Source organism: Portunus trituberculatus, chromosome 10 (assembly GCF_017591435.1).
Source record: "Portunus trituberculatus isolate SZX2019 chromosome 10, ASM1759143v1, whole genome shotgun sequence".
NCBI lineage: Eukaryota > Metazoa > Arthropoda > Malacostraca > Decapoda > Portunidae > Portunus > Portunus trituberculatus.
The window spans coordinates 11,850,326-11,860,334 of NC_059264.1; the positions used below are offsets into that span (position 1 = coordinate 11,850,326).

Here is a 10,009-nt window from a genome sequence, read left to right on the forward strand (position 1 = left end):
TTGACTGCTGTGAGTTCCCTTCAGGCTTTTAAAATGGTCTGATGGAACTTCCTCTCCTGAACCAACTGTTACGTCTAGATCTTGCTGCTTCATAATTTTTTTTTTCCTGTATTCCTGTGTTACTTTATTCATCCTTCATTTGTCTCTTCCTTCTGTCCTCACTGTCACATTTCGTCTTTGTTTTCCGTGTATTTTTTTTATACTCCTCACATTCCTTTGGTTCTGTGTTGATCCCTCTGTCATCTGTCTCTTTGCCCTCACTGACACGCTCCGTCCCTCTCTGTTTCTGTGCCTCATTCACTCTTCTGCGCTTCCATATATTTTTGAGCGGTAGTGAATGTCGATTACGAGTATGTGTACTGAATCTGAGCAGTGTTTTGAGGGACGTAAGGATTGGTCTCTCTCTCTCTCTCTCTCTCTCTCTCTCTCTCTCTCTCTCTCTCTCTCTCTCTCTCTCTCTCTCTCTCTCTCTCTCTCTCTCTCTCTCTCTCTCTCTCTCTCTCTCTCTCTCTCTCTCTCTCTCTCATTCTGCTATATCTTTTTCACAAGAACTTAATGTAGGTTAATGAAATCCCACATCTTATCATTAGACGTCATGATGTGTTAATTGCTATGAAAGATGCCATAGACAGAAAATGAAGAGTTGAATAGCAGAAACCTTTTGGCAGCTGCATTATACAGTCCAGGAGTTGAGGTTAAGGGTGTGTTGCTGAGAAATGCCATCAAATAATAGAGTTTTGAATACTTTATAGTGCTTGTGCTGATTACTATTTCAGTGTAGTAACAATTCACAGCACTATGATCAATATATGAATTTTTAATAGGCACGTAGAAGAAGGAACACAAAAAGAAATAGATTTTAAGATTGCTCCTTCGTTTAGTGTTTGGTGGTGGATGTGAACAAGAAGGAGTCTTTGAGATGTTAGAGAAAGGAAAGGTGTGACGAGTAGCATTGAAAGTGTTCGTTATCATTAATGGTAATGTTGTTCAAATCAGGTCTGTATCACACTGTCATCATCAGTGAAATGAATAAGTCATGTTTACAATTCATATATTTTTTGTTTTTGTATATAATGTAAATACATGCTATTTTATTCATGACTATATTTAATGGCAATAGAGATGATATGCCGTGTTCCCTTTTTTCACACTAATGTTGTGGAGTCATCAGCACTATCAGTAACACCATGGACGCCCTTGGAGGACTCAATAACTTCCAGTAGAGACTGTTGACAGACGAAGTAAGACAACGTAAGGGAATTCTGAAACGCTTTGGGCTGTGGTAAGGACTGTAGATGTGCTAAACTTCCATGGATCGTTTTCATGTTAATAAGGCAGATGTCATGTTAGACTCACCAGCATTAACAAAACTTCTTTGAAAACTTAATTAATTTCCAGTACAGTCTGATAGGAATATTCTAGATAAGCCATCAACACAATTAAAATATAGAATACGCTCCAGTAACGGTAATCTTAACTAGACGATTGTTTCATAGATTGCATTTGATTGTAGTTAATAGTTGTAGTCACTCTCTTGCTAATGTCTTGGTATTTCTTCTCCCAGAGCCGGAATACACTTTAGAGCTCAATGCATTAAACCTTCAGCGGGGGTTTTATGACACTGTAAACTGGGCAGGCGAAAACAAGCATCGTATTCTCCACGTAAATGCAAGAATAGTTAACCTGAATCCTCGCAGGAGAGTTTAGTAACACAATGGATGCTGGAAGGCAGCGAGTGAGGCAAGACTGAATCACCAGTGAGTCATTCTTGTTTTTTTAATGCTTTTATTCTTTTTAATCTTTAGTTATAGAAGGTCAAACGTACACACATGCACACGCACACACACACACATGCACACACACACACACACACACACACACACACACACACACACACACACACACACACACACACACACACACACACACACACACACACACACACACACACACACACACATTAAAAGAAGAGTTTCTAGTGAGTTGAGTGTAGATGAGTATATAGTGATCTTTGACTGATGATCTTGAAGTAACATTAGCGTTTACACTCGAGGGTTAGGTTAATTGAGCTCCCTTCTGGTTCCTTCATTTTCCGGATCACGATGTTAAAAAAAAAAAGTGTCATAGTTTGGTGATCAATACGTATTATCTATTGCATGAAAATTAATGGGCTATGATCAACGACATATGATTTTTTTTCTTTCAGTGCGTGCAGGAGGCGACCTGGAATGCAAAAAAAAAATAAATGAATAAATAAATGAATAAAAATGATAAATAAAAATAAATAAAAACATAAATAAAAAAATGCTAGTTTACCGTTCCAGAAAAAAAAAAAAGCTATGGAAAAGTAAAACATAAAAAGAGCAAAAATAAAGTGAGTCTTGATTTTCATGAACTAACTCTGCATTAAGCCGAGTGGTGCCGCCGCTGTAATGAGGCAGCAATTAGACCCGTGAATGTGTTAAGCCTTTTGCCAGCGCCGCTCACAAGACGAACCGAATGTTAATGTGATGCACGTAAATGCTTCTTCCTCGTATTCTGGAAGGCTTCAGGCTCCCACTGCTATTTGGCACACCTCCCCTTAATTACTAATCACTTTGAGGCATTTTTACTCTATATTCTTACCTTTTTTAACCGTTTCACTGCTGTCCGACACGTCTTTTTAACTCTTGACTACTTTCAGGCATGTTTTCTTATTTGCTTCTTGATTTACTTCTATTTAACACTTTCCCTTAATTACTAATCACTTGGAGGCATTTTTACTCTATATTCTTACCTTTTTTAACCCTTTCACTGCTGTCCGACACGTCTTTTCTTAATTTATGCTTACTTTTAGGCATGTTTTTTTGTTTGATTCTTGATTTATTTATATTTGGCGATTTTCCTTAATTGCTAATTATTTTGAGGCATTTTTAGTTTATATTCTTGATTTTTAACCCTTTTGCGTCTGTCAAACACGTCTTTTCTTAACTTACGATTACTTTCAGGCATGTTTTCTTGATTACTTCTTGATTTACTTCTTTTTAACACTTTCCCTTAATTGCTAATCACTTTGATGCATTTTTACTGCATATTCTTACTTTCGTAACCCTTTCACTGCTGTCTGATACGTCTTTTCTTAACTTATGATTACTTTTAGGCATGTTTTCTTGCTTACTTCTTGATTTATTTCTATTTAACATTTTCACTTAATGACTAATCACTCTACATATCTTTCCTTAAAGTGATCTTATCTTATTACCTTCTTAACACGACTAATGCTCTTTGACTCGTTTTTCCTTTATTTTTGAACTCTGAGACGTCTATTCTGGAACTGAGAATAAATAGGTAAATGTAATCTTTTATCATCGCTTCTCTTCCTTAAAAAGACTTCACCCATTGCTTCTGGTGCTGGTAATAGTGTCTTGTTGCAGTGAGAGGGTTAAGAGTGTATGAAGAGTACTTACTTTCAAAACTGGCCTTGGTAGACTATTAGTTGAATTTTTGTATTTTCTTTTCACCTGTGTTACGTAATCAATAGAAGTATTAACTCTTTTAGTACTAGGAAGTTTTTTTACCATGAGGTTTTGGGGTACGATTAGACGATTTCTCTCTATGGAGGTCAGAAGGTTAATGGCCAGAGTCTTCACTGTTATAATCCCCACCTAAGTTTCTGAAGCTGTATAAAATCACCAAATAGTAAGCAGAATGAATATGAAAACGCGTCATACTACTGAAGAGGTTGAAATTCCCTGAAGTCTCTAGTCAATGGAAGAGAGGCGTAGAAACCATAGCAAACACTGGTCTTGGATTTTGTCTTGAGGTTCGTGTTTTCCTTAGTGAACACTGGAGCAAGACTGGAGCGATGCGGGGGAGGCAGTGAGGGGCGAGGAAGGAGAGAGGACTTGGTGATGGTTTCCTTACATAACTCGCCAGCACATGCAGTGATTGCTAGACTCACGTGGTCATTTGCGTCAAGCTTCAAGGAAAAAGGAAAGAATCATTGCTAAGAAGGAGTAGTAGTAGTAGTAGTAGTAGTAGTAGTAGTAGTAGTAGTAGTAGTAGTAGTAGTAGTAGTAGTAGATAGTAGTGGTAGTGGTAGTAGTAGTAGTAGTAGTAGTAGTAGTAGTAGTAGTAGTAGTAGTAGTAGTAGTAGCAGCAGCAGAAGTAATAGTAATAGTAGTAATAGTGATGGTAGTAGTGGAAGGTGATAAATAATTACTCATAAGTATTTTCTTTTGATATACAAGGAGGGAAATTTGGATGTTCTCGCCTGTAACTTATATTCTTCAATGCAAAAACCTATTTACATTTATAACTGCACGCCATATCTCACAACCACGCACAGCTCTTATTTTTCTTTATTTATCTATTGTTTATTTCATTATTTATTTATATTTCAAAAATTAATATTATCATTATTATTTTTTCATTTATTTACTTATTTGTTTATCTTGTGTGTGTGTTTGTAAGAGAGAGAAGGAGAGAGAGAGAGAGAGAGAGAGAGAAGAAATGAGGTATATTCTCAAACCAGTCAGCGCCTCGTGTCGACTAATTTAACGTGCTCTAGTAAAATTCCCGCCAAAAATCAGTTTTCAGATGTGCTTTTATGATTTTATTTGTACTTTAATGAGTTTCAATAAAGATCATTAGGACTTTTACGTGTTTAATGACAGTGATAGTTCAGGATGCTAAGAGAGATTGTTTGTGTTTTCAAGTTTTTTTTTAATGCAAGTGATAGTTTATTGACCTCTGATGGAAACTGTAAAAGCTTTCAAGTGTACCCAGTGGAAGTTATTGGCTTTTACAGAAGGTTTCACGATACTAATATAATGATTTAACGAGCTCTAGAAAGTAACATAGTTTTCGAGAACGTTATGCCTAATGATTGTCCAGAGTGTTATCATTTTTCATGCTGTGCTGTGCTGTGGTGTACCTAATAATTTTCCAGGGTATAGTTACTGTGGTGTGCTGTAATAGCTTAACCGCCGTGGTATAATGGAACCATGCGTGCTTTGGGGTCTGAAGGGTCTCCAAGCGCACGGGTTCGAATCCTGTCCACGGTCCGGGTGTAGGTTGGTCTTCCTCACTCGGGGCAACGGTTTCCTAGCGGGTGGGCTTTGAGATAGGAGATACCCCAAGAAGTTTCCCCTTTAGCCCAGAAATTACCGTGAAAAGCCCACATGGTATAAAAAAAAAAAAAAAAACTTTAGTACTGAGACTCATTTTTACCTTGAGTTTTGGGGTTTGATTGGACAGTTTTATATACAATAGGACGCGTCTATGGAGGTCAGAAGATTAATAGCCAGAGTCTTCACTATTTCAGTCCCGACTTAAATATCTGGAAATGTATAAAATTGCCAAATAGTAAGCAGAACGAATATCAGAACGCGTCTTGGTACTGAAGGGGTTAACGATAGCTACTCCCTACCACTAGAAAGAAAAGAGAGGGAGAAATAAAAAAAAAAACACCATCAAGACAACCCGGCTGATCATCCGTGTGGCCTTTTAAAATCCTGCTTGCTAATAAAAACGATCTTCAGAAAACGGGGCGAGGCGAGACGTGGCGCGGCGCTTCCCTCACCGAATCTGTATTGTGTTGACTGGCGAAGGAAGGCCGGTGAAATACTGGCAAAATACTGCAAAAGACGTATATTTCTCTTTATATTTTCCGAGCTGGATGGAGCAGGAGATCTGAAACAAAGGGTGATTGGGGAATGGGAGAGAAAAATGTGTGCAAAACGAGTATCAAAGAAAAGTGAGTAACGAGAGAGAGAGAGAGAGAGAGAGAGAGAGAGAGAGAGAGAGAGAGAGAGAGAGAGAGAGAGAGAGAGAGAGAGAGAGAATTCCGAAAAATCAGAAAACAGATAAGAATGAGAAAATGTTTTAAATGACTACTAGAGAGAGAGAGAGAGAGAGAGAGAGAGAGAGAGAGAGAGAGAGAGAGAGAGAGAGAGAAACACACTGCAGGCATCCCAAGAATCCAAACATTTACCCTCCCAAAAAATTACGATCAGTTTAAATTCCCCAAGCCATTACATGTATTACTCCCTGCGCATTTAAAGGACACAAACCTTCCTACTACTCCTCCTCTTCCTCCTCTTCCTCCTCTTCCTTTACCTCTGTACTAATACTCCCTGGAAATTACAAAAAAAAAGACACTCCCTTGAATACATAGCTTCCAGTGTTCCGCCAGCAGCGCATACTACACTCTCATTGTTTCTATACTGCCTTGTGTGTGTTTGTGTGTGTATAATGAGTCATCTTTTGCTGTACGCTGTGTTCATTATGAGTCTTTACCTTGAGTTGCCTTTTAATTCTCCGCCAGAGTGATTAGTGAGAGCTTTCCGAGTGTTCGTGTGTGTGTGTGTGTGTTTTGTATGCACGCTCGTTTGCCTCCGGAATTACACGGCGCGGCTGAGGAATTGCTGTGTTTGTGTGTGTGTGTGTGTGTGTGTGTGTGTGTGTGTGTGTGTGTGTGTGTGTGTGTGTGTGTGTGTGTGTGAAGGTTGGTTTGTATAGGGTGGTGGTGGTGGTGGTGGTGGTGCTGGTTGGTGCAGTAGGGAGTGATGCATGGAGTGTAGTTGTGAGTGGTAGTTTATTGTTATTTTAGGTTGTGTGTGTGTGTGTGTGTGTGTGTGTGTGTGTGTGTGTGTGTGTGTGTGTGTGTGTGTGTGTGTGTGTGTGTGTGTAAATCATCTACAATCCACGTCGAAGTATAAAATCACACGATGTTTTTCTGTAAAGTGAATAGATGAAACAAGAAACCTGATTAGACTCCTTCACCTTATCTTTCGTTGCGTTAGACATGTCCTCAGTGTAAATAGATAATATATAATAAGATAGACAAGTATGGCCTAAACATTTTCTTTGTTTACATACCTATCTTCTATCTCCATAAATATATCTATTTATTTATCTATTTAGAATGTGTGTGTGTGTGTGTGTGTGTGTGTGTGTGTGTGTGTGTGTGTGTGTGTGTGTGTGTGTGCCTGTGCGTGTGTGTGCGCGACTGCGTGTAGTGTATTCCTTCATGCAACAACGAGACGAGTCAACCAATCATTCAGTTCCCAAAACATTTACACAACCTAACTCGCAAACGTCACTCGTTTCGTACTCACCTGACTCCGCCGCGGGGATCGTCGTAGTTGAGTCTATGCTGGTGGTGGTACCAGGCGAGCTGCAGGGCCGTGGCGGTAGGCACGTCAGCCACCAGACATTGCAGCTCAATCGTTGACCCTTCCCGGTAAAACTTCTCCCGCAGCTCCACGCCGCGCTCGTCCAAAATCTGAATGGTTGCCTCTGTGCGGGAAAAGACGGGGCGTGGTAAGAGAGAATGGCTAGGGAGAAGTGAGAGGGTGGGGGAAAGGTGATGTGCTCAAAACTAAAAAGAGAGAGGGAAGAGAATGAGAGGGTGAGAGGTGGTATTAGTAAGGCTATGGAGAGACAGGCCATTACTGTTCAGAAACTCAATGCTCTCTCACCAGGACTATTTTTAAAGGCCACAGAATAGATCAACTGGGTTCTGAAGAGTGTTTCGCCTATCAGTAATGCAGAAGTAGTGTTAATCTCTCGTTAGAACAATATAAACATCTTTAAAAACCCTTGTGCCTTCTAGTAAAGTATTCTGAAAGTAGTGAGGTTCTGCGCATAAGTGTCTTAAGAATATGACCCACAGAAAGGTGATATAGGCAGAGAAGAGGGATAGTGAATGATCTAGGGCAAGGCTGGGGAAAGGAACGAGGGAGCGGTGAGAGACGTTGATGTAAACTAGAGTGATGTAGGAGAGTGGTTGGAGTGGTAAGTGGTGTAGGCAAGGCTTGGGAGAGGGACAGATGGGGTGTGCGCAGGACTGGGGAGACACACGGTGATGTATTCGTAGAGGTGATGTTCAGGATTAAAATAAAAGGTTGGTTGCGTGTGCGTCAATGGAGAAAAGCGGCTTAGAGTGGCTGCTTAGGAATTAGGAACGTCATTAGAGAAGTGGTATAAACTGGGATTATTTTAACCCCTTTTAATACTGAGACGCATTCTTTACCTTGATTTTGGGGTAAGATTAGACGATTTTATTTGCATTAGGAAGGGTCTGTGGGGTCAGAAGATTAATGCCCACAGCCTTTACTATTCTATTCCCAACATATGTTTCAGAAGTTGCATAAAATCACCAAATAGTAAGCAGAATGAATATGGAGACGCGTCACGGTACTGAATGTGTTAATAGACGTATGTATCACAGGAAGAATTACATTACTTTGTGTAACTGAACATTTTTTTTTTTCCCTTTTTTCCAATAACAACGATATTTTACTTTTAATGCTAATCTCTTGGATATTCATATGTATTTTCTTATTTTTTGTTATCTATTCGTTTATTTATTTTGTACGTAAAGGCTCTCTGATCAAGGTCAATATAGTTGTTGATATCAGCTCCATAACAGAGGAAAGTCCGAAACCGTAAGCAGAATTATATTAAGAAGCGTTTTAAAGATTATCATATTATTTTTATTATGATTTTCACCGAGGCTCATGTAAATAATGTTTGGCTGTGGTGTGAGGCCAGCAGAGAAATATCACATCAATAAAAGTGAATGTCTGCTGAATGACAGGCAAGGGTTGTGAATGAACGCTTTGTGCCGTAATGAATATTTTGGTAACCCTCAATAAATAAGTGACGCTCGACCACTAACCAAAGACAAATGAAAAACAAAAAAAAAAAAAAAATGAAGAAGGCCCACCTGAGTACCTGACGAGAGATAAAAGAGAAGAAAAATCGCGAATTGAAGGATGAGTGTCTTCAAACCTCCCTCTTGGAAGAGTTAAGTCAGAGGAAGGAGGAAATGTAGAAGCAAACAAGGAGCTCAGAGTTTCCCAAAAGAGATGAATGATTGAGAATACTGGCCAAATGGAGTCTTGTGCAGCGAGACCGTGGCTGGAGGAGAGACATGCAGGTGAATGAGTAGTGTAGGAAAGATAAATGACTTAAATACATGACTGAGGAAAAGTGGCCATGAAAGATTAAGAAAACTGACTTGATGTACTCCCAGTATGCAACAGAAGCTCACGGTCTTTCAGTCAGTTTTGGAAATTATTCAGTAGTTATGGGAAATTCATTAAAGGGTTATAGTTGTAATGACTTTAAGAGTTGTTCAGTGATTAGTGTGTATAGCTGAGAGATTTTGGGTTTCTATGGCTTATATTTCTAAATGTTGTAGAGGTTTCTGAGTGATTATTGATTATCTGTTGACTGTTAAAGATCATGAATTTATCTCAGTGTAAGGTAAAAGTTCTTCGGCGTGACTCAGAATCGACAGATTTAAGTTTCTATAGAATCAGTTTTTAAGGCTCGTATTTCTAAATGTTGTAGTGGTTGCTGAATGATTATTGACTATCTGTTGACTGTTAATGATCATGAATGTATCTCAATGTTAGTTAAAAAAAAATTCTCGGCGTGACTTAGAATTAACAAATTTAAGTTTTCATTGATTATTCATGAAATTTTATGTACATTTGTATGCCTCGGCTGTTGAACAATTGTAGCGGCGTCCATTAATGACGTTATCAATACTGTAATGAAATGTATAATTGACTTTCCAAATGGGAGCGTAATTGTATGTATGTATGCATAAAGGTAGGTAGGCGTGTAGGTGAATGAGTGTGGGTGGATATAGATGGAGTTTGCATGTTATCTATACATTTATAAATCAGTCCGCGCTTTGGGTGTAATGAATGTTGTTCATTATCAGCGCATGCTCTATAAATCTTCACTCAGGTTTTGTGTTTTGTTGGTTCTTGACAGGAGTGATTTTTTTTATTTCACTTGATTTAAAACGTCTTTTTAATCAAATAGATTTTTGTATTTACACTTTTTTTGCATTAATCCTTTGTTTGTGTGCCCTGATTATTTATTTTAATGTTTTGATGCCATTTTCTTATATTAAAGTTGGCTTACTGTGTGTGTGTGTGTGTGTGTGTGTGTGTGTGTGTGTGTGTGTGTGTAGGTGTGTGAGCGTGAACGTGTGAATGGGAGGTAG

At 38.8% G+C, this 10,009-nt stretch overlaps 1 protein-coding gene across 1 annotated transcript in view; it reads right to left on the minus strand.

Moving 5' to 3' along the window:
- The window catches only part of LOC123502104 (zwei Ig domain protein zig-8-like), a 360,559-nt gene that overhangs the window by 36,445 nt on the left and 314,105 nt on the right, over window positions 1-10,009 (minus strand). The window contains exon 6 of the mRNA XM_045251318.1: window positions 7,101-7,281. Within this exon, the coding sequence (XP_045107253.1) occupies window positions 7,101-7,281 (181 nt within the window). The remainder of the gene's footprint in view (window positions 1-7,100; window positions 7,282-10,009) is intronic.